Source organism: Schistocerca americana, chromosome 3 (genome assembly GCF_021461395.2).
Source record: "Schistocerca americana isolate TAMUIC-IGC-003095 chromosome 3, iqSchAmer2.1, whole genome shotgun sequence".
NCBI lineage: Eukaryota > Metazoa > Arthropoda > Insecta > Orthoptera > Acrididae > Schistocerca > Schistocerca americana.
Window position 1 is genome coordinate 321,718,979 of NC_060121.1, and position 25,723 is coordinate 321,744,701.

General features: G+C 44.3%; 1 protein-coding gene across 1 annotated transcript in view; it reads right to left on the minus strand.

The window, feature by feature from the left end:
- Positions 1 to 25,723, minus strand: part of LOC124606054 (serine/threonine-protein kinase WNK4-like) — a 455,574-nt gene that overhangs the window by 19,255 nt on the left and 410,596 nt on the right. Inside the window, exons 7-8 of the mRNA XM_047138014.1 lie at positions 4,449 to 4,497; positions 896 to 1,075 (exon numbers count right to left, since the gene is read on the minus strand). Coding sequence (XP_046993970.1) covers positions 896 to 1,075; positions 4,449 to 4,497 — 229 coding nt within the window. The remainder of the gene's footprint in view (positions 1 to 895; positions 1,076 to 4,448; positions 4,498 to 25,723) is intronic.

The window sequence follows — 25,723 nt, forward strand, 5'->3', positions numbered from 1 at the left end:
TCGACATAATCTCTAGTAGCATACGGAAGTTCCGTGACGTCTATGACGTCTCCATGACGTAATTCGGCCAACTAAAATATCCAAGGGCCTTTTAAAATCGTCGAAATCCCGTGATTGACAAATATGAGGCGGCAAGAGTTTCGTTAAGCATTTGGGCCGGTCGCTGTGGACGAAAGGTTCTAAGCGCTTCAGTCCGGAACCGCGCTGCTGCTACGGTCGCAGGTTCGAATCCTGTGTCGGTCACGGATGTGTGTGATGTCCTCAGGTTAGTTAGGTTTAAGTAGTTCTGAGTCTAGGGGACTGATGACTTCAGATGTTAAGTCCCATAGTGATTAGAGCCATTTAAACTCCGGTAAGCATTTATTAAATGTAAGTTCAATTGTAGGTTAACAGTCACTGTACATTCTGCCCTGATCATGGCGGTCGACAATTTGAATAGTACGTGTGAAAGAACAGTTTTGCTTTTTTTACGTGCTGCACTGTACGCTGGCATAACTGATTGAACATACTGTGATAAAAGTGCATGTGATTCGTTACAGGGTTGTCGCATTACTTCGCGTTTTGCGGTGTACGTTTTCGTGGTTGCAGATTACAGGCTAATTCAATATTGTGAAGGTATTTTCAGAGAAATGAAGATAACTGTGGTAACAAATCAAAAACTCATAATTACATTATTACGAGTACTCTGGAACGAGCCATCAGAGACCACGTGCCCCCTTGTACCAAAATACTGAGGAAATATCCATAATTAGCTTCCAAAACTTTGTGGGATTCAGTCTCGTGCCATTACTCACGACTGTTGTTAAAGCGTAGTAGGTACTCGGTGTGTTATCGCAGTACGGGCGCCGTCTTCACTGTGTTTCGCACTGCGGCTGAGTAGCAGGTCAGGACTCACCTGGGATCCCGCACGAGAAGCCTGCGGATGAAGTCCTGCGCCGCCTCCGACACATCCTCGAACAGCTCCTCCGGGAAGTCGAGCTGCGCGCCGGAGATGTTGCAGAAAGTCTCCTGGTCTGTTTCACCGCCGAACGGCGAGAAGCCCGTCAGCAGCACGTAAGTCGTTACTCCTAGCGACCTGTCGGCAAACATCATTTCATGCAGCAGGCAATAGCTGCTAATCTGAATGAAAGTATCCTGACTCCCCTATGTAATGCGAAATTGACCACTAGATGTCACGAGAGATGGATCCGCCAGTATACCACTGATCACGACCGGGCCAAATATCTCGCGAAATAAGCGTCAAACGAAAAAACTACAAAGAACAAAACTTATCTAGTTTGAAGGGGAAACCAGATGGCGCTATTGTTGGCCCGCTAGATGGCGCTGCCATAGGTGAAACCGATACCACCTCCGTTTCTTTAAATAGGAACCCTCATTTTCTATTACATATTCATGTAGTACGTAAAGAAACATGGATGTTTTAGTTGGACCACTTTTTTCGCTTTGTGATAGATGGCGCTGTAATGGTCACAAACATATGGCTCACAATTTTAGACGAACAGTTGGTAACAGGTAGGTTTTTAAATTAAAATACAGAACGTAGGTACGTTTGAACATTTTATTTCGGTTCTTCCAATGTGATACGTGTACCTTTTTGAACCCATCATATCTGAGATCGCATGCTGTTACAGCGTGATTACCTATAAATACCACATGAATGCAATAAATGCTCAAAATGATGTCCGTCAACCCTCAATGCATTTGGCAATACGTGTAACGACATTCCTCTCAACAGCGACGCATGTTGTCAGGCGTTGTCGGTGGATCACGATAGCAAATAACCTTCAACTTTCCCCACAGAAAGAAATCCGGGGACGTCACATCCGGTGAACGCGCGGGCCATGGTATGGTGCTTCGACGACCAATCCACCTGTCATGAAATATGCTATTCAATACCGCTTCAACCGCACGCGAGCTATGTACCGGACATCCGTCATGCAGTGAAACATCTTGTAGTAACGTCGGTAGAACATTACGTAGGAAATCAGCATACATTGCACCATTTGAATTGCCATCGATAAAATGGGGGTCAATTATCCTTCCTCCCATAATGCCGCACCATACATTTAACCCGCCAATGTCGCTGATGCTCCACTTGTCGCAGCCATCGTGGATTTTCCGTTGCCCAGTAGTTCATATTATGCCGGTTTACGTTACCGCTGTTGGTGAATGACGCTTCGTCGCTAAATAGAACACGTGCAAAAAATCTGTCGTAGTCCCGTGATTTCTCTTGTGCCCAGTGGTAGAACTGTACACGACGTTCAAAGTCGTCGCCATGCAATTCCTGGTGCATAGAAATATGGTACGGGTGCAATAGAAGTTGATGTAGCATTCTCAACACCGACGTTTTAGAGATTCCCGATTCTCGCGCAATTTGTCTGCTACTGATGTGCGGATTAGCCGCGACAGCAGCTAAAACACCTACGTGGGCATCATCATTTGTTGCAGGTCGTGGTTGACGTTTCACATGTGGCTGAACACTTCCTGTTTCCTTAAATAAGGTAACCATCCGGCGGACGGTCCGGACACTTGGATGATGTCGTCCAGGATACCGAGCAGCATACATAGCACACGCCCGTTGGGCGTTTTGATCACAATAGCTATACATCAACACGATATCGACCTTTTCCGCAATTGGTAAACGGTCCATTTTAACACGGGTAATGTATCACGAAGCAAATACCGTCAGCACTGGCGGAATGTTACGTGATGCCACGTACTTATACGTTTGTGACTATTACAGCGCCATCTATCACAAAGCGAAGAAAGTGGTCCAACTAAAACTTTCATATTTCTTTACGTACTACACGAACATGTAATAAAAATGGGGGTTCCTGTTTAAAAAAAAAAACGCATTTGATATCCGTTTGACCTATGTCAGCGCCATCTAGCCGGTCAACGATAGCGCCATCTGGTTTCCTCCTTCAAGCTAGACGAGTTTCGTTCTTTGTAGTGTTTTCGTTTGATGCTTATTTCGTGAGATATTGGACCCGGCCACTATCAATGGACCACCCTGTATAAGGAAGTATGTTTTCAGCAGTAAGCAGTGATTTCGAATGAGGACTAATCATTGGATGTCACCTGAGTAATATATCAACATTTCCAAAGCTGCCCAAGTCGACCGTTGGTGATGTGACTGTGAAGTGGAAACGCGAAGGATCAACATCAGTGTAACCCACACCAGGCACTCCTCATGTGCTGGAGGACAGCGACCGTCAAGCACTGCGGAAGGTGTTTGTAAAAAGTCGTGTGAAACCAGTGTAAGGAATCACTCGTGAGTTCCATTGTTCTACCAACAGTCCATCTATAACAATGACTGTGCATAGGGACTGAAAAAGAATGGTGGACAGTGGTCGAGCAACTCATCATAAGCCACAAATTTCTGTAGTCTGCGCTAAACGACGCTTGAAGTGGTGTAAAGAGTAACACCATTGGACAGTGGATGACTAGAAACTAGTTATTTGGAGTGATAAATTACCCTGTATCCTCTGCCAATCAGATGGAAGGATTTGGGTTTGCCGAATGCCTGAAGTCGTTACCTGTCGTCAGGTGTAGTGCCAACACTGAAGTATGGACGGGTAAATAAAACGTAAATGCTGTGTGGCTAGGGCCTCCCGTCGGGTAGACCGTTCACCTGGTGCAAGTCTTTCGAGTTGACGCCACTTCGGCGACTTCCATGTCGATGGGGATGAAATGATAATGATAAGGACAACACAACACCCAGTCCCTGAACGGAGAAAATCTCCGACCCAGCCGGGAATCGAACCCGGGCCAGTCCGTTGCGCTGACCACGCAGCTACTAGGGGCTGACACGGACGGGGTGGTGTTAGTATGGGGTTGTGTTTTTCGTGGTTAGGGTTTGGTCCTCTTGTTGCTTTTAAGAAAACATTACATGCGGAAGAATATGAAGACATTTTACACCATCGTGTACTGCGTAAGCTAGGGAAACACTCAGGAGACGATGATAGCATCAGCATGACAATGCAGCATGCTATAAAGCAGCATCTATGAGGGAACTGTTTGCGGTCAAGAACATTCCTGAAATGGTCTGGCCTTTCCGGGGTCCCGACAAGAATCCAGTGGAACACAATTGGGATGAGGTACAACGTCGACTTCGTTCCAGACCTCTGCGTCCAAAATGATTACCATTTTCTGGTTTCGGCTCTTGAGAAAGAATGCGCTGCTGTTTCACCACAAACATTCAGATACCTTGTTGAAAGTGCCTCAAGCAAATCTGAAGTCGAAGGGTGGACACAAATCATATTAATGTCTGAAAACAGGAGTGTGGGTACTTTTGGTGAGATAGTCTCTGGCAAGTCTTGGGATAACTGTGTTGCTTATTTTTAGGGCACAAGATGTTGAAAAGAGGCACTTGCAAGAGATTATGTGCTTTTAACTTCAGTGTCACAGAGTACTAAACAAAGTCTTTTTAGAGATTCTAAACTTACCACATATCCGCAGCGAGTGTGATCGGCTCATAGTGAAGGATTTCAGGAGCTGTAACAGAAGTAAAGCATTGCAGCATTACTACATGAAGCGTTGATTATCCTCATTAAACTATGCAGGTCAATTTATTTACTGAGGTATTTTCTATGAAGAAGACTAGTTGCTATGTAACATAAATTGTTGTTGTTGTTGTGGCCTTCAGTCCTGAGACTGGTTTGATGCAACTCTCCATGTTACTCTGTCCTGTGCAAGCTTCTTCATCTCCCAGTACCTACTGCAACCCACATTTCTGGGCAGTATGACACTATAAACGAATAGTAAGTAAACATCAATTTTGCATTATTTGTGATTCAGACAGCCTTTTACAACTCGAGATATAAAGGTCAATAAAAGCAAAACAAGGGTAATGGAGTGTAGTCGACTGATTTTTCTCATTATGAGAGTACTGAAGGGCGATCTGTTTTAATTCTTAAAAACCGTTCAAAAGACAAGATCGCAAAAAATATATTTTTTAAAATTCAAGACAATACGTTTAAACAGTCTTTGCTGTTATCTTCAGGTCTTAAACGTCTGTTTTGTGGTAAAACATATTCATTTTACGCTGCAACTGATGCACAAGATATCAAGTGGATAAAACTCACCACATTATAATCGTTTGTCATCGCTGAGTGTAGTCGAATTAATTCAGCTGAAGCTAACGGAATTAAATTAGGAACTGAGAGCCTCAAATTAGGAGACGAGTTTTTTAATGAAATTTCAGCCGATTGATTATATCTTTTAACATTAATTTATTTCATTATATCGCGATTTCACCCGCCCGGTTGGCCGTGCGGTCTAACGCACGGCTTTCCGTGCGGGAAGGAGCGCCTGGTCCCCGGTACGAATCCGCCCGGTGGATTTGTGTTGAGGTCCGGTGAACCGGCCAGTCTGTGGATGGTTTTTAGGCGGTTTTCCATCTACCTCGGCGAATGCGGGCTGGTTCCCCTTATTCCGCCTCAGTTACACTATGTCGGCGATTGCTGCGCAAACAAGATCTCCACGTACGCGTACACCACCATTACTCTACCAAGCAAACATAAGGGTTACACTCGTCTGGTGTGAGACGTTTCCTGGGGGGTCCACCGGGGGGCCGAACCGCATAATAACCCTGGGTTCGGTGTGGGGCGGCGGAGGGGTGAAGTGGACTGCGGAGTCGTCGTGGGGTGGTGGACCACTGCGGCTGCGGTGGGGATGGAGCCTCTCCGTCGTTTCTAGGCCTCAGGTTAACATACAATACAATACAATCGCGATTTCAGCTTTGTAGCCATTGTGAAGTGCAAAGGTGAGAGACAGAAAAATGTCCGACATTTCCAAAATGACAAGTGATCTTCGAAAGATCACAACATATATCTCGCTACATATACCAGTCGTCGCATTGTAGGATGTCAATACGAACTGAAGAAAAAATAAACGATGTTCTTAAAAGTATCATTTACTGGTTTTCTATAAATGGTCTCATCCTCAATTTAAAAAGACACAACATATTCAGTTCTTCTCGTCCAGAGATATTACACCAATGATATTTGTAACGCCTGGAAAGGAAATAATAATAGGTTGAAAATTTCAAGTTCTTAGATGTCCAAATTGATGAGAATTTAAAGTGGAAAGAGCAAATTTTGAAACTCCTAACTAAGACAACTTAGTTCAGCCACATTTGCATTTAGAATCATTACAAATCCTGGGGAGAGACAAATCAGCAAGTTGCGGTATTTTGCGTATGGAATGATGTTCTGGGGTAACTCATCTTTAGGAAAGAAAGTATTCGTTGCTGAGAAACGTGCTGTAAGAATAAAATGTGGTGATCACCCACTGTCATCTTGTAGATATCTGTTTAAGAAGTTGGGTTTTCTGGCTGCTGCTTCAAACTGTATTTATTCCCTCATGAAGTTTGTTGTAAATAATTCACTACAGTTTAAAAGGGACAATAATGCATATAATTACAATGATGGAGGAAAAATTTCATTCACTACTCCACATGAAAGTCATCCTTAGCATAAAAAGGGGTGTACAATGCTGCAACAAAAAGTTTTGATCACTTACCCAGTGGTATAAAATGTCTGACTGACAAGAAGTAAAATTTTAAAACAAATTGAAAAAGTTTCTTCTTGACATCTCCTTATATTCCGTAGAAGAGTGTCTGTTATAGTAATGTGTAAAAGGTGATGGGCAGGAATTACTGATTCACATATGTATAAAAAATAAATAAAAAGCAAAAAAATGTAGAAATATTCAGTATTAACCACAGTCACAATTAATTTGCTATGTGGACGCAAAATAGTTCGTTCAACATTATTGTGATTTATCGTGCAAAATTATCCAAGGAACAAGAAACTAACAAACTAGAACTGACATTATGGACAGGAGAGACACATCATCATATTTTGTTGTGTTTATGGCGGCCTAAACCGTGCTGTGGTATGCATCATACACAAAACACAGTGTGATAAAATGTTTGTCCTGGCGACGGTGTCAGCTGCACTGGCTATTGTCAGTTAATATTGATACACTGTAATGTGACGGCCAGATATACGTTGTAATATTTCTACGATCATTTGTCATTTAGACATATGCGACATTTTGATGTCTTTCAGCTTTGTACGTGATAACGGCTATTTGTACGTGATAATGGCTATAAAGCTGAAATCGTGTTAGTGTGAAATAAATGAATATTAAAATGTACAGTGAAATAGCGGAAATATTATTAAAAAACTCGACATGGTCTCCGACGAATAAATAATGTTTAGTAGATGAGTTTTGGTAATTAGGCAGAAAAACAGCTTATGACGGTAGAAGTAAAGAAGATATAAAATGTAGATTGTGTGTAGTGAGAAAACCTTTTCGGAAACAGACAAATGTTTGTGTTTTATGAATGTATATGATTGGAGTGTGTTTGAAGTGAAAGATGAAGAATAAACAATGTAGAAAAATGTTTTAATCAGTTTTTAAAATGTGATGTAACGGAACACTACTACAGATAAGAAGAGGAGAACGGATAACCAATGAAGAAGTACTCAATCGAATCGTCAAGAAAAGGGCTTTATGGACAACCCTGGTAAAGTAACAGATAGGTTGATAGGACACATCCTGGGGTATCAGTTAACTTATGCATCAACCAAGGCATCAATACAGTAAGCAGGCTCAAACGGTTGCATGTTGCACTAGTTATACGGAGATGAATAGATCTTCCTAGGTTGGACTAGCGTGGGGGGCTGCATCAAAACACTTCTCGGACAGAAGAGAACAGTATGTGGTTAAAAGTAACCGGAATATGTAATTAACTTTTCAGAATAAAATTACACCAACAGTAAGGGTAAATAGTTGGTATTTTGTGAAGCCATCGCGAGCTGAAATGCTTCTCTACGTCACATGAGTCGTTGAACTTGTTGTTCGTGTATTGCGGACTTGGCTATAATGGAGACCATGAATTACTGATAGCGAGCGCTAGAGTGGTCTTTCATAGTAAGCTGCACATCAATACAGACTTGTTCATCACTCGTCTGTGAACTTTGATCTGCTAGTGTTTGCGCATATAATTCTAATATTTTTCGTAATTTTCTGTACTTAAACATCGCAAAACATTCTGACAAGTGTTCACGTAAGATCGTTCAAATCCAAGCTTACGTTATGGCGATCAAAATACGACGATTGTCTGCTGGTACATCTCGTGAAGAGGGTAGCTGGTTAATATGTGAACGAATACGGTCTCAGCTCTTTTCTTACCGACCTTTAATACTAGCTTTAGAAACGTGTGCCACTATTTCTCCTTCAACTATTTTCTCAGTAGCGCTCACGAGTCTGAGAGGAGAGTCCTCACGAGTCTGAGAGGAGTGGTCAAGGAATGGAAGATGGCCGCTGAAGCACCTCTCGACTCGTATGTACTGTCGTTTCACGCCATTATGCAAGTCAGAGGGCGATATGCAAAACACACACACACACACACACACACACACACGCACGCAGAGAGATAGATAGAGAGAGAGAGAGAGAGAGAGAGAGAGAGGAGAGAGAGAGTGGGAAAGAGGGAGAGAGAGAGTGCTCCTTAAAAATCTAAGCTGTTGTTGCCTGAAAGAAAAATTGTTCTATTATGAACTTTAACTATTGCTGTAGCTGCGGGGCTCGGCTTGACCATAATGAATGTTGTGAAGTCTCGTTACGCACTGTCGTACCCAATGTTGAGATGGCTGCATGGGCAGTCTCGAAAGCCCATAAATTATAAAAAAAGCTATTGGCACTCACATTTAATCTAAATTAAATAAATTATAGGGGAATTTCGAAATTAGGGCCGTTAATGAAGTCCAGTTTAGTAGTTAATTGCTCGCAGTCAATACTACACACCCTAACCGTGCCTACCATACACAAACACTTCGGTAATTTTACTATTAAAGTTGCATCCACTGGAGAGTTTGCCATCGCTTAGCCCTTCTCTAAAAGATCTAATATCTCACTTATTTCAATTAATTCTCGGTCGCCGAAATGGTACGGCTTAACTTTGAGTGATTCAGCAGGACAATAGATGATAGAGAATCAAGGCCGCATTGAATTGCTCGTACATTCCAAATCATACGTGCTCAAAAATGCAGTATTACAGTTAATCCATTCGCTACTACGCTACTTGCGACGACAGGCTTTGATACGTTACTGTTATATGGTTTGATAATCACACAGCTTATGCTGATGCATTCGCCGGTTGCGCTGCTTGGCTATAGCTATTAGGCGACATCTTCCCGAAACAGTCCGACAATACTCTCCTAACGTAATAGGTGCACGGGGTTTCCAGTGCCCACGTAGGACAGCGATGAATGAGGTGGGCGCATATTACTAAAAGCTATACTCGAGTGTCTCGTGAAAATCGGCGAGTCTCGCGATTTCCCTTCGGCTACTCCGTTGAGTAGCAAGATTGTGCATACAGTCCAACAGTTGCCGCAGAGACTCCGTAACAGGCGTCCATATGCGTGCTTTCTACTCACGTTATCCCCTATCGCCGGCCGCTGTTCCGAGCGGTTCTAGGCGCTTCAGTCCGGAACCGCGCTGCTGCTAGGGTCGCAGGTTCGAATCCTGCCTCGGGCATGGATGTGTGTGATGTCTTTAGGTTAGTTAGGTTTAAGTAGTTCTAAGTCTAGCATCCCGTGGTGTAGGCGTAGCGTCTTCAGTCCCGGGTTCGATCCCCGCCATTGCATAAATTTTGATAAATAATCAGCATTGGCGGCCGAAGACTTCCGGCATAAGAAGTCAGCCTCATTCTGCCAACGGCCTTGTCAAAGAGGCGGAGGAGCGGATAGAGGTTCAGGGCACTCTCTTGTCCTAGGGGTGGGAAATTGCCCCTAAAGGCGGAAGAATCAGCAATGATCAACGACATGAGGATGCAGAAGGCAATGGAAACCACTGCATTAAAGGCACGTAACGTGTATCCACAGGACATGTGGCCTGTAATTGAAGAAGTGTCATGATGATCTCTCCATTGGCAAAAGATTCCGGAATAGTCCCCCATTCGGATCTCCGGGAGGGGACTGCCAAGGGGGAGGTTACCATGAGAAAAAGATTGAATAATCAACGAAAGGATAACGTTCTACGAGTCGGGGCGTGGAATGTCAGAAGCTTGAACGTGGTAGGGAAACTAGAAAGTCTGAAAAGGGAAATGCAAAGGCTCAATCTAGATATAGTAGGGGTCAGTGAAGTGAAGTGGAAGGAAGACAAGGATTTCTGGTCAGATGAGTATCGGGTAATATCAACAGCAGCAGAAAATGGTATAACAGGTGTATGATTCGTTATGAATAGGAAGATAGGGCAGAGGGTGTGTTACTGTGAACAGTTCAGTGACCGGGTTGTTCTAATCAGAATCGAAAGCAGACCAACACCGACAACGATAGTTCAGGTATACATGCCGACGTCGCAAGCTGAAGATGAACAGATAGAGAAAGTGTATGAGGATATTGAAAGGGTAATGCAGTATGTAAAGGGGGACAAAAATCTAATAGTCATGGGCGACTGGAATGCAGTTGTATGGGAAGGAGTAGAAGAAAAGGTTACAGGAGAATATGGTCTTGGGACGAGGAATGAAAGAGGAGAAAGACTAATTGAGTTCTGTAAGAAGTTTCAGCTAGTAATAGCGAATACCCTGTTCAAGAATCACAAGTGGAGGAGGTATACTTGGAAAAGGCCGGGAGATACGGGAAGATTTCAATTAGATTACATCATGGTCAGACAGAGATTTCGAAATCAGATACTGGATTGTAAGGCGTACCCAGGAGCAGATATAGACTCAGATCACAATATAGTAGTGATGAAGAGTAGGCTGAAGTTCAAAACATTAGTCAGGAAGAATCAATACGCAAAGAAGTGGGATACGGAAGTACTAAGGAATGACGAGATACGTTTGAAGTTCTCTAATGCTATAGATACAGCAATAAGGAATAGCGCAGTAGGCAGTACAGTTGAAGAGGAATGGACATCTCTAAAAAGGGCCATCGCAGAAGTTGGGAAGGAAAACATAGGTACAAAGAAGGTAGCTGCGAAGAAACCATGGGTAACAAAAGAAATACTTCAGTTGATTGATGAAAGGAGGAAGTACAAAAATGTTTAGGGAAAATCAGGAATACAGAAATATAAGTCGCTGAGGAAGGAAATAAATAGGAAGTGCAGGGAAGCTAAGATGAAATGACTGCAGGAAAAATGTGAAGACATCGAAAGAGATATGATTGTCGGAAGGACAGACTCAGCATACAGGAAAGTCAAAACAACCTTTGGTGACATTAAAAGCAACGGTGGTAACATTAAGAGTGCAACGGGAATTCCACTGTTAAATGCAGAGGAGAGAGCAGATGGGTGGAAAGAATACATTGAAAGCCTCTATGAGGGTGAAGATTTGTCTGATGTGATAGAAGAAGAAACAGGAGTCGATTTAGAAGAGATAGGGGATCCAGTATTAGAATCGGAATTTAAAAGAGCTTTGGAGGACTTACGGTCAAATAAGGCAGAAGCGATAGATAACATTCCATCAGAATTTCTAAAATCATTGGGGGAAGTGGCAACAAAACGACTATTCACGTTGGTGTGTAGAATATATGAGTCTGGCGATATACCATCTGACTTTCGGAAAAGCATCATCCACACAATGCCGAAGACGGCAAGAGCTGACAAGTGCGAGAATTATCGCACAATCAGCTTAACAGCTCATGCATCTAACTTGCTTACAAGAATAATATACAGAAGAATGGAAAAGAAAATTGAGAATGCGCTAGGTGACGATCAGTTTGGCTTTAGAAAAAGTAAAGGGACGAGAGAGGCAATTCTGACGTTACGGCTAATAATGGAAGAAAGGCTAAAGAAAAATCAAGAACTTTCATAGCATTTGTCGACCTGGAAAAAGCGTTCGACAATGTAAAATGGTGCAAGCTGTTCGATATTCTGAAAAAAGTAGGGGTACGCTATAGGGAGAGACGGGTCATATACAATATGTACGACAACCAAGAGGGAATAATAAGAGTGGACGATCAAGAACGAAGTGCTCGTATTAAGAAGGGTGTAAGACAAGGCTGTAGCCTTTCGCCCCTACTCTTCAATCTGTACATCGAGGAAGCAATGATGGAAATAAAAGAAAGGTTCAGGAGTGGAATTAAAATACAAGGTGAAAGGATATCAATGATACGATTCGCTGATGACATTGCTATCTTGAGTGAAAGTGAAGAAGAATTAAATGATCTGCTGAACGGAATGAACAGTCTAATGAGTACACAGTATGGTTTGAGAGTAAATGGGAGAAAGTCGAAGGTAATGAGAAGTAGTAGAAATGAGAACAGCGAGAAACTTAACATCAGGATTGATGGTCACGAAGTCAATGAAGTTAAGGAATTCTGCTACCTAGGCAGTAAAATAACCAATGACGGACGGAGCAAGGAGGACATCAAAAGCAGACTCGCTATGGCAAAAAAGGCATTTCTGGCCAAGAGAAGTCTACTAATATCAAATACCGGCCTTAATTTGAGGAAGAAATTTCTGAGGATGTACGTCTGGAGTACAGCATTGTATGGTAGTGAAACATGGACTGTGGGAAAACCGGAACAGAAGAGAATCGAAATCATTTGAGATGTGGTGCTATAGACGAATGTTGAAAATTAGGTGGACTGATAAGGTAAGGAATGAGGAGGTTCTACGCAGAATCGGAGAGGAAAGGAATATGTGGAAAACACTGATAAGGAGAAGGGACAGGATGATAGGACATCTGCTAAGACATGAGGGAATGACTTCCATGGCACTAGAGGGAGCTGTAGAGGGCAAAAACTGTAGAGGAAGACAGAGATTGGAATACGTCAAGCAAATCAGTGAGGACGTAGGTTGCAAGTGCTACTCTGAGATGAAGAGGTTAGCACAGGAAAGGAATTCGTGACGGGCCGCATCAAACCAGTCAGTAGCCTGATGAAAAAAAAAAAAAAAAAAAAGTCTAGGGGATTGATGACCTCAAATGTTAAGTCCCATAGTGCTTAGAACCATTTGAACGATTTTTATCCCCTATCAGATGGCTACGTTAGCAAAAAAGCGGTCATATATATAAAGAGATTCTGTTTCCATCCCGTACACAGTCTGGAACCGCGCGACCGCTACGGTCGCGGGTTCGAATCCTGTCTCGGGCATGGATGAGTGTGATGTCCTCAGGTTAGGGGACTGATGACCTTAGAAGTTAAGTCCCATAGTGCTCAGAGCCATTTGAACCATCCCGTACATATTGAACACACCCCATTATCGGAGGCAGATTATAGAATGGAAAACTCCACGTGCTACATTTAAATCTGAAGAAATATACGGGAAAGTTTTTCAAGTCTTATAGAATGAGAATAAAGTTTTAATGGCACACCGCTTGTAATTGCTGCAACATCGAACGCCTCGACAAACGAAGAAAATGCTCTGGTAAGTGAAACATATTAGCTATCACTTTGAATTTCCATTATTAATTTAATTAATTCATTCATTAAACACATTTCAAATCATGACATATCCAGTTTAGTACTTTCTCGTGAAGGACTCAAATCCGTTATGTAAGTTGTCATCTACACTCTCAATAAAATGCTACGCGCAGTTGGTGGTAATTCCCACTATTTTGAGTGCTTTAATGAAGATTCCTTTGTGATTGTTAAAATGCGAATCTTCGCAGGTGTCCTGTTTAGTCGAGATTTGTGCCTGCCGATACACGATCGTGAACGTTGTCGCCCAGTTGCTATACAGTTGCTCTACATCTACATCTCTCATCAGCAGCAAATAGCACTTGCGTCGTTTTCAGGGATTAGACGTTATAATCTACACTTACTTTCATCATCATGATTATCTATCACAATTCTCATTTCTTCGCTTTCAGGGATTAGGTGTGATGCCTGTTCTGTCTACGGGGGTTAGCCTTACTCATTCAATTTATTCTTGGCTCTTCCAAGATTTCTTGTACCTTATGGTACATGTTTCTTGCCTTGTAGTGGTAGTCGCCGCTCTGAAATTCGTTCCACAGGATCGCTCCAACCATCTCTGTATCGTTTATTGTTTTTTTAATATTTTCATTTCTCATAATTTTGTGCATCATTTCACAGTCATATTTTATTATTAATTTTAGTTTTTTTCCCTCATCTTATTTTTGAAGTTCTGTTTACAGTGCCCCAAATACGTATATTGGACTATTAATGTCCTTACGTATGTCTTGATCTTCTAGATAACCTATTTGATCGCCAAAATAGTTAAAACCTATTGTTTGTTTTAAATGACAATTTTTGATAGACGCTTGTGTAGTCCCTTGCTTACTTAGGTTTTACCAGATTTTTTCAGATTTATACACACATAATCTTCCAATACGAGTGCATTCTTCATCACAGATGTTGTCTGTCTATTTGGCCGAATACCTTCATATCCATACAAATAAAAATCAGTTGTCGCATGTATAAAATATCATCACTTGAGAACTACTCAATGAAGAAATGTGATGGTCGGTTTGAAGTTGTGTTGTCACATGATTTCAAAACAAAAAAATGTGATGTTCAGTTTGACAGCTCTGCTGTCGCATGTTTTCGTACCAACAACAAATTCAGCACTGAATATTGATATTTCGCGTAAAAGAATAAAGTTAAAATCGACATTTCAGTGTATTATCGCTGGTGATCATATCTTTGGTGTACTGCAAAGGTTTAATTGATGACAGTTCGTGAGCCGGCCGGTGTGGCCGTGCGGTTCTAGGCGCTTCATTCTGGAAACGCGTGACCGCTACGGTCGCAGCTTCGAATCCTGCCTCGGGCATGGATGTGTGTGATGTCTTTTGGTTAGTAAGGTTTAAGTAGTGGCTCTGGGCACTATGGGACTTAACATCTATGGTCATCAGTCCCCTAGAACTTAGAACTACTTAAACCTAACTAACCTAAGGACATCACACAACATCCAGTCATCACGAGGCAGAGAAAGTTTAAGTAGTTCTAAGTTGTAGGGGACTGATGACCTCCGATGTTAAGTCCCATAGTGCTCAGAGCCATTTGAACCATTTTGACAGTTCGTGATAATTTGCCATCTTGCAAACATTCAGTTGATTTCATTTTGTGATTTGTTTCTTTGGAAAGAATGTCACCAGTGAGGCGTCGAAATATCTGTAGGCGTACGCACAACGCAGGCCATCTACTTGATCGTCGAGTCAGTGAGACTGATGAAGAGCGTAGACAGCATTTGGAGGCAAATCGAATAAGTATTTCTCAAGCACAATCCATTATGACTTCGGAACAAAGAACAGAGTCGAGTTTGACTCCCCTAGTTGTAGCATACACGCAAAATGACTTGGAACGTTGACAAAACAGACATCCAAACGTGGCAATTCGAAATATACATTTAGCTTTCGGATACAATCAAACAGTCGATTACACGAAAGTTGTGTTTATCGCTAACTATGTAATTCTGCCTGTTTGCACATTAGAACTGTGCGAAATACTGTCATTAAAGCTACTATCCTCACAGATCCAGCAGCTCGTAAAGTCTCTCTCATACGCCATGTACTAATGATTCCTACTAATTTACCCATTCATTTTCACTTCTATTCCCGATCAAGTTTCGGTTTTCAATAACAATAAATTAGGTCAGAGGGCGGGAGAAGTAGTACACCGACAGAGAGGGGGGAAGGAAATGAATATAAAGAAGGGAAGGAGGATATGGACGAAGAGATGAGGGAGGAAGAGATGGATAGAGAGAGTGTAAGACAAGTAGGGGAAGGAGGTGGGCAGAGATTTGGGGGGGGGAGGGGGGGATGAGATGGGCAAAGGGAGGGGGGAGGAGGAGGAGAAGCAGATTAGGGCTATATCCAATTCCCATACATATTTATCAACTGTGAATCATTACTGATTCGCTAGTGGTCTACGCTATACTGGGTGCATTATTATACCCTCTCGTTTTTACCTGTTAGTTCATTAGGAACACGCTGTGGCTACAAGACCTGTCTTTTGCAAGGCTACTCTTCTCTCCTGAAAGAAGTGGTTCAGTTATTATTTGTACTTCTACATTGTACAGCTACATCCATACAACTGTGAGTGAAGCACATGACAGGGGGGCATCCCCGTAACATCTCATGTCGCAATATAATTAGAGGACGGTCGAAGGGTTTTTATGATTTTTCTGATGAGTTAACGACTATTCTGTCAAGTAGCTATCATTTGCTGTGTATGCGCCCCACCACAGATTCCCGTTACCTATCCATGCGTAACTAAACAGATATTGATAAACTTTTCAGGTTGTATGGTAGTGGCGCATGAAACTTTTTTGTTCCTGACGTTTCGTCCAGAGCCACATTGGGCGACTTCAGAGTTATTCCTCGTTCCGCTGAGTCTTGTCGACCGACTCACTGTAACCAGGAGTACCTCTGAAGATGCCCAATGCAGCTCCGGACGTAATTCTATTGCATGAGCCTTGTCCCGCAGTTATGCAGTGTCAGCCATTGTTAATCGTATTTGGCATGTTAATGTTTAAGGGGTGGCCGGATGCACTTCCTGCCGCCACTCCGTAACCCCCGGGACGGAATTAGTGTACCCCAACTGTCTGCGTCGAGTGTAATCCATGGAATAGTGCGAAAGTGTTCAGATGTCTGTGAGCCGTGTAACTGTGGCGGAACCTGGGAACCAGGCCGGTATTCACCTAGCAGGATGTGGAAAACCGCCTAAAAACGACATCCAGGCCGGCCGGAACACGGCCCTCGTCGTTAATCCGCCGGTCGGATTCGATCCAGGGCCGGCGCGCCTACCCGAGTCGAGGAAGCAGCCCGGGAGATTCATCAGCAAGTAAGACAACGGGTCGTGAGGCTTTAATTGAAGGCACTAGTTTTTCGAGTAAACGCTGTGTGTATGTGACTGGCCTATGACTACGATTCGATTACCTCGAAATGAGTATTACTATGCAGTGTCTTTCTCAAAGCAATCTTTCCAAATTTCGTCTTAAGCCATCAACATTGCTCGAGGGAAGTTCAGTGCCACTACTCCATAAAGCGCGCCCAGTATTTTAACAACAGTGGTATCTTACTCGGTCACATAAATGGGAAAGTCTTTGAAAATCATAGCGATCGAGCTCAGCTTGCGATGTAAAATTTTGTCCGCTTTGAAACTATAGCATCCTCGGGTGACAACACTCATCTGCACACAGATTGTACCTCGGAAAGTGAGCGTCGAGCGAATGCGAGACGCGCGTAACGGCAAGTTAAACATCGTCGAGAGCAAGCGAATAATATGAACCGCGAAATGCCTGGCTCTTTAGCAGCAAAGCGCCCTCAAATTTGCCGAACTGCCAACTTGTGGCGGTCCCATTTTTGAAACGGGCCTGTAATTTGGCGGATGGCTGAAAATAAGGAGCGACGGCCGCAGAATTCGGGACGGTCCTGCCGCGGGGCCGCCGCCCACTGGGCTGAATCACGCCGCCCACACCAGACACCTGCTCTGCGTGCCGGGTTCGCCGCCCTTCTGCTGCAGTAAAGGGCACTGCTGTCTCCCCAGCGGTTACCACTGTCTGCTGCGTCACATCAATTCTCCTGCTTACCTTTTACAAGTATGCGTAGTACTGTGAACTGCAGTGCTTTTGTCTGTTATGGAATAACATTTGCTGCTGCCGGTCACCATATTTCTTTATTTCTTTTGTGCGCTAGGCGCTTCGAGAAATAATCCTTTTACCAGGTGCCATCTTTGTGTGCTATGTCATTTACGATGTGTTAGCTGCTGCTTTAGTCTGACCCCTTTACTACAGTATAAACACGCACAAGATTGTAATTGTTGAGATATACCCTGTGCAGTCATATTAATGTGACACATCTGTCTGTAGTGTGTGCACTGCAAGACCTTCAGTACACACACCATCAGATTATTTGACTTGTCACTCCAACGAAGTAGGCGAGTGTCAGCAATCTGTCTCGTGGTGTTATCGTCGCGTGTTTTCTTCTGCCGTTAGGTCAGACCATAGAAATGCCACTTGCACACTTAGAGTAGCATATTGACGATGACCAACTTTAAACAGAACTTGATTAATTTTCACACACATTTATTAAAATAATAACAAGCATAAAAATTACTTAACGTGGTTCTGGATGCTATTTACAATTGATAATCTGAAGTTCCTTTGGTCTTGGTACGTTAATCTTATTCTCACATATATCTCTGATTCTTGACAAAAGTGTCTATACATTTATCTTCATGGCTATGTACAGGAATATGGTAATCTTATTGGGCACAGACTGAAACTTGACTATAGACTGGTACAGACAAATATAGAACTCGTACAGACTGTTACAGACTAATGCAGACTGACCAATCGTAGGTCTGTACACTCACTATAATACCTCGCGTGTTCATGTATCACTGCACGAGTGTGATCCGCGAGGAGAAAAGGTTCTACTTTAGCAGCAATCTCATTGGCTGCGTTACATATTAATACGCGGATCGGCGGAAGCAGAATTTGGTCCGTCTCTATGGCAGCGCCATCTCGTAGTGCGGAGATGGACGAGCGCTGTGCCTGCGCTGTTGTGCTTAGTGGGGCGCGCTCTAGTGGGAAAGTTGTGTACGCGCTGACTACGTGGAACTATGTACACAACACTGTCAAAAACCTGAAGAACCACCTTTTTCAGCTTGGATTGCTGCGAGACATGCAGGAAGAGAATCAACTGATTTCTGGAAGCTATTGACGGGGGTGTGGAGCTACGCCGATTCTGATGCCGTGGCCAGCTGCACTGGGTTCCCCGGTTGAGGATTCATGGCTTGAACAGCCCAATCGAGGTGGTCCAACAGATTCTCTATTGAGTTTAAATCCGGGTAGTTAGGTGGCAGGGGAGTACGGTAAATTCATCCTGGCTTTTTTCGAACCACACATGTACACTGCGAGCTTTTTGACATGAATTGTCCAACTAGTAAATGCCATCGTGCCGAGTAGATGGTCCCCAAGGATAGATGCATAGTTTTATTGATCAACTGTGCCTTCCAGGGTGACGATATCACCCAGGGAATGCCACGAAAACGTTCCCCAGGCCACAACGCATTCAAGGTGTTTGTTTTCGGACGTTTAACGCCATACACGCCAATGACCATCTGTCCGATGGAGCACAAAACGTGATTCATCTGAAAGGACCAGCTGTCGCCGCACACTGGACGTCCAGCTGTGGTACTGGTGTGCAAATTCCAGCCATCGTTGCCAATGAACAGCAGTCAGCGTCAGTGCATGAACCATTGGCCTGCTTGCTGAGGCCCAGAGGCAGCTAAGTTCGCCGACTGTAGTTGAGAGATTTTTGGTAGCACCTTGGTTCACCTGAACGGTCAGATGCTCAACAATTGCACTACTGTTCGCCCGTTCACATAACCGCAGCCGTCGTTCACCCCTGGTGTACTGCAGTTGCCTCAGCGCCGGTTTTGGACAGCGACCATTTTACGACGTGCGATATATTTTAACCCCAGCGGCCTGTGAACAGTTTACAAATGTAGCCGTTTCGGAAGTGCTTCCACCCTTGCCCCGAAAACCACCGGTCATGCCGTTTTGGACGTCAGATAAATCACTCCGTTTCCGTATTAGACAACGACTGCACTATTTCCTGCGTCACCCCCCCCCCCCTCCCCCGACACTGCCAGTTCTGCCACCTGCCGTCTGTGAGAGGTTATTGATGTCGAAGATAGACGGTGGTCATATTAATCATATTAATGTGACTGGACTGAATATTTCCGCTCCATGTTCCATCTAGGAAAAACAGGCCGATGTAGTCACACCTGTTATAAAATGCACATAAGAGCTTACGCGCACACCAGAGACACGATAAAGTACTCCACCGATTAAATAAAAGTCATGAAACGTCTCTGTCGGAAGAACTGGAGATATGTTTACAATACAAAAATAATATGGAGATAAAATATTCAATGAAAAATTTGAAAGTGACTTAGTGAATTTCTTCATGTGCTTCGTAAGCTTTTAAATAAGCGCATTCAAATACTGACACAGAGCGACAAGGGAAGCGTTCATGAAAAGAGAAATTTCCTAACCTCAAATATACATTTGAGTGTTAGGAAGTCTTTCCTGAAGTCTTTTCCTGGTCTTGAGTGCAGCGTTTCATGGAAATGAAATGATGATGATAAAATGGTTGAAACGGCTCTGAGCACTATGGGACTCAACGTCTGAGGTCATCAGTCCCCTAGAGCATAGAACTACTTAAACCTAACTAACCTAAGGACATCACACACATCCATGCCCGAGGCAGGATTCGAACCTGCGACAGTAGCGGTCGCGCGGTTCCAGACTGAAGCGCCTAGAACCGCTCGACCAAACGGCCTGCTGAAGAAGATGAACAATTCAAACACGAGAAGAACAAACGTTTTCAAATGTGATGTTACAGAAGAATGCTGACGACTAACATTAAATAACTGGTGACACGGTACTGATTCGAACTGAAGGGAAAGAAATTTTTGGCACAACTTGACTGAAAGAAGTGAAGAAGTGTACATACTGAGGCACTACTGAAACGTCAACTTAGTGTCAGCTTCATCTTTTTTGGGTCTTGATGATGAAAGAAGCAGCTGAAATTTGTTTGACGAAGAATTTAATTAATAGAGACAACAGTTTCTGCTTCTACAGATCATGGTGTCCGGCACTTTTTTTTTGGATAAACTTGCAAAGACGTCGCTACAGTGGTGCTCTTAATGATACGTCGATATCTCAGCATGAATCGATCGCTGTCCACAGATTCAGTTTATGTACACTTTTTTCGACGTCTCTGGCGCTTGTGTTCCTGTGGCCTTACTGTGCAGTGGCGCGGTCCGCGGGTTCAAAACGATGCATGCAGTGCTATTGCATCAACTGTGGGGGAAACTAACTTCACCAGATTATTGTTGGGAAGTGACGCCAAAATGACGAGTCTTTCATAAAACTCGATGCCAGCGCGAAACTCGATAGCTGACGGCAAATGAAGTACTTTGGAGAGGCCATATTTGATTTACGTATTTCGTTGTTTTCGTATTATAATTTGCGTACTACGAGAGTATGCAGTTTCGCTTCAAGGCATTGGTTCTATCGATTTATCGCCGACATGTCACTCTGGGTACGATTTGTTATTATAAAATGACAGTTAATGACATATCAGCGGTGAAAGCCCTCAGAACTGAAAAATAGTATCATAAATTGCATGATATCGTCATAGCATAATAAATAGAGACATGTGGTTATAGAAAAGAAGGAAGTAGGTTCGTGTTCTGGTTCAAATGGCTCTGAGCACTATGGGACTTAACATCTGAGGTCATCAGTGCCCTAGACTTAGAACTACTTAAACCTAGCTAACTTAAGGACATCACACACATCCAGGCCCGAGGCACGATTCGAGCCTGCAACCGTAGCAGCAGCGCGGTTCCGGACGGAAGTGCCTAGAACCGCTCTACCACAACGGCCGGCTGGTTCGTGTTCTGCTGTATCGTCATATTTGATTTTCCACCTTCGCCCTCGGGAAATGATGCCGAGCAACTGCTTCTATAAGAGGTTGAATGATGTCTTTGATATAGATTTTTCAAAGATTCTATAGCTAAGCACATTTAATAGCTTTGTTTGATCTTCGCAGTACATGGCTGCTATGAACTTCTGTCCAACATCATCAATGCCATCAGGAGTCGCACTGGAGCTGCTGAATATATCAGATGCTTTCTGCAGGTTGTTTTTCGTCTGCAATGCCCTGAGGAGTTTCAGTTCTCTTGTAGCCACTGAAGGCATGTAGGAACAGAACGTCGTCTTTCGATATTTGAGACAACTTCAAATTTCGGGAGCTGTCTTTGCCTGGCTTCGGAAGCAAAATGTTGGGGATCAATGGGGCTTAAGCGATCTGAATCACAAGCAGGTCAGTGTCCTCCCTAACAAAAACAACGGTATAGAGCGCTGAGCAAGGTCGACAGCTGTAGAAGTAGAAGTTGCTGTTAAGTATCGGCGTCCTCAACAACTTGCTTAACACTGAAGTACTCACCATCAAGCTGTGCTGTCAGTAAAGGAACGCAGCACTGCTTATTTTGTTCGTTCGACAGAAACACATCTTTTGCCATGGTTACCGACGTTGTTGGCACTTGTCACATGAGGGTATCCATCAAGAACAATCGTGACCATTCTACCATACCAACACTTGATGTAATCTACATACTACACACATCAAAAAAAGTTTTGCATCACCTCGGTTCCGAGAGTTCCGGAACATGTACAGAAAATTGGAATAGAGATCAACATAAACTTCATTTACACCCTTTTTATTGCTCATGAAAACCACACATTGCGTGTTGTTCCACCATACAGCGAGACCTTCAGAGGTGGTGATCCAGACTGCTGTACACACCGGTACCTCTAACACCCAGTAGAACTTTCTCTTGCATTGATGCTTCCCTGTACTCGTCGTAGCATACTATCCACAGGTTCATTAAGGCACTTTCGGTCCAGATTGTCCCACTCCTCAACGGCGATTCGGCGTAGATCCCTCAGAATGGTTGGTGGGTCACGTCGTCCATAAACAGCCCTTTTCATTCTATCCTAGACATTTTCGATAGGGTTCATGCCTGGAGAACATGCCGGCCCCTCTAGTCGAGCGATGTCGTTGTCCTAAAGGAAGTCATTCACAAGATGTCCACGATGGGGGCGCAAATTGTCGTCCATGAAGACGAATGCCCCACCAATATGCTGCCGATATGTTTGCAGTATCGGTCGGAGGATGGCATTCACGTATCGTACAGCCGTTACGGCGCCTTCCATGACCATTAGTAACGTACGTCGGTCCCATATAATGCCACTCCAAAACAGTAGGGAATCTCCACCTTGCTGCACTCGCTGGACAGTGTGCCTACGGCGTTCAGCCTGACCGGGTTGCCTCCAAACGCGTCCCCGACGATTGTCTGGTTGAAGGCGTATGCAACACTCATCGGTGAAGAGGCGTGATTCCAATCCTGAGCGGTCAATTCGGCATGTTGTTGGGCCCATCTGTACCTCGCTGCATGGTGTCGTGGTTGCAAAGATGGACCTCGCCATGGACGTCGGAAGTGAAGTTGCGCATCATGAAGCCTATTGTGCACGGTTTGAGTCGTAACAGTACGTTCTGCGACTGCACGAAAAGTATTATTCAACATGGTGGCGTTGCTGTCAGGGTTCCTCCGAGCCATAATCCACAGGTAGCGGTCATCCACAGCAGGAGTAGCCCTTGGGCGGCCTGAGCGAAGCACGTCATCAACAGTTCCCGTCTCTCTGGATCTCCTCCATGTCCGAAAAACATCGCTTTGGTTCACTCCGAGACGCCTGGATACTTCCCTTGTTGAGAGACCTTACTGGAATTAAGTAACAATGCGGACGCAATCGAACCGCGGTATTGATCGTCTAGGCATGGTTGAACTACAGACAACACTAGCCGTGTACCTCCTTCCTGGTGGAATGACTGGAACTGATCGGCTGTCGGACCCCCTCCGTCTAATAGGCGCTGCTCATGCATGGTTGTTTACATCTTTGGGAGGTTTTAGTGACATTTCTGAACAGTCAAAGGGACTGTGTCTGTGATAGGTCTATCTTCAGGAGTTCTGGGAACCGGGGCGATGCAAAACCTTTTTTGATGTATGCATATAATTATGGAGGAAAATAGATCTTTGGCCTCCTATGGCACTGTACAGAACTAAAATCCTCCATCTGCATGAACTCTGCCTTTTCGAAGTTAACTGGGTCTTTAAAGGCATCAAAACTTGTAAAACATAGCTTTTTGTGTTTCCCGCATACCTACGTCACTAAACATACTCGGTCCAGTCATATTAATGTTCGACGTCAGCGTGCAATGACCAGTCATAGACGGAAAGTGGTAGCACTAATAGTGAACGGTATGTAACGCATATCGGGGGGACACGGAAAAAAAAACTGCAGTCCTCGTCGTAGTGCGGAAACGGAGAGATTTATCTGACCTCCTGAAGGGCATAATCATTAGCTTTCAGGCCAAGGATGGAAGCATTTCTGAAACGGCTAAATATGTATACTGTTCACGTGTCGCTATAGTTAAAGTGCAGCGTGCACGGCAAATTGGCCCTATCCAAAACCGGTGCCGAAACAACTGCGGTGCGCCACGTATCATAGGCGTCGGGTGCAGAGATGTGTTCGGGCAAATACACATGCAGCTGTTGAGCAACTGACCGCTCGGATGAACCAAGGCATTACCAATATTTTCTCCTCAACGACCGTTCAGCGAACGTTGGTGTATATGGGCCTTCCAGAAGGCGCCTGGTTCATGTACCCATGCTGACTGCTGTTCATCGGTGACCGAAGGCTGAAATTTGCCTTTTCAGATGAATCAAGCTTCATGCTCTTTGCACAGACGGCCCTGCAACAAACGTCGGAAGGATCCAGGCTAGAGGAGAGTGTGTTACAGCCTGAGGAATATTTTTGTGGCATTTCCTGGGCGATCTCGTCATTCTGGAAAGCACATGGTTCAACAGAGGCATACATCTATCCTTGGCTGCCATGTCTTTCATGCAGTTTCTCTTTTTTCTCGCCACTGTGTCATCTATCAGAAGGATAATGCAACGTGTCAGTCATCTCGCAGTCTACACTGATCAGAGAGAAGGTTATGACCACCTACCTAATAGCCGGAATGTCCATAGCACAGCGGCGACCCGTCGTGGCATGGAAGCAATGAGACCTTCTTAGGTCGCAGGAGGGAGCTGAAACCACATCTGCACACACAAGCCACCTAATTCCCGTAAATTCCGGAGAGGGGCCTATGACTTCTGACGCCACACTCAATCGCATCCCAGATACGTTCGGTCGAGTTCGAATGTGGCGAGCTGGGGCCCAGCACACCATTTGTAACTCGTCACTGTGTTCCTCGTACCACTTCCACACACTCTTGGTCTTGTGAATTGGCGTATTATCTTGTTGAAAAATGCCACTGCCGTCGGGAGACATGATCGTCATGAAGGGATTACATGGTCTGTAACCAGTGTACGATACTCCTTGGCCATCAAGGTGCCTTGCACGAACTCCGCTGGATCCATGGATGCCCACGTGAACGTTTCCCAGAGCATAATGGAGCCAGCTTGTCTCTGTCTCGCAGTACAGATGTCAAGGAGCTGGAAGACGACGGTTTCACTACCATCGGGATGATGAAGAAGGTATCGGGAGTCGTCAGACCATGCAGCGATCTGCCATTTTGCCAATGTCCACTGACGATGGTCACGTGCCCATTTCAGTCTTATTTGCCGACGTCATGGTGTTAACATTACACTTGCGTGGGTCATCAGCTACGGAGGCCAATCGTTAGGAGTGTTCGGTGCATTGTGTGTTCCGACACACTTGTACTTTGCCCAGCATTGAAGTCTCATGTTAGTTACGGCACAGTTTGCCACCTGTCCTGTTTTACCAGTCTGCCCAACCTGCGACATCCGACATCGGTAATGATAGGTGGCCGCCCAATCTTACGACGTCTGGTCGTGGTTTCACCTTGGTTGCGTCACTTGTTGAAGACACCCGCCACGGCACTCCTCGAACAGCCGACAAGTCGTGCAGTTTCCGAAATGCTCGTGCCGAGCCTCCGGGCCATCACAGTCTGCCATCTGTCAAACACAGATAGATCGCGCGCCTTCGCTGTTCTACACGTGGACAGCACGCTCACTGCATGCCCCGTGCGTGTGTCTGACTAGCAGTCATTCCTCGCCAGGTGACGCTGCTATCGCCTAGACAGGTTTATATCGGCAGTAGACCGGTGGTCATAATGTTCTTGCTGATCAGTGTCTGT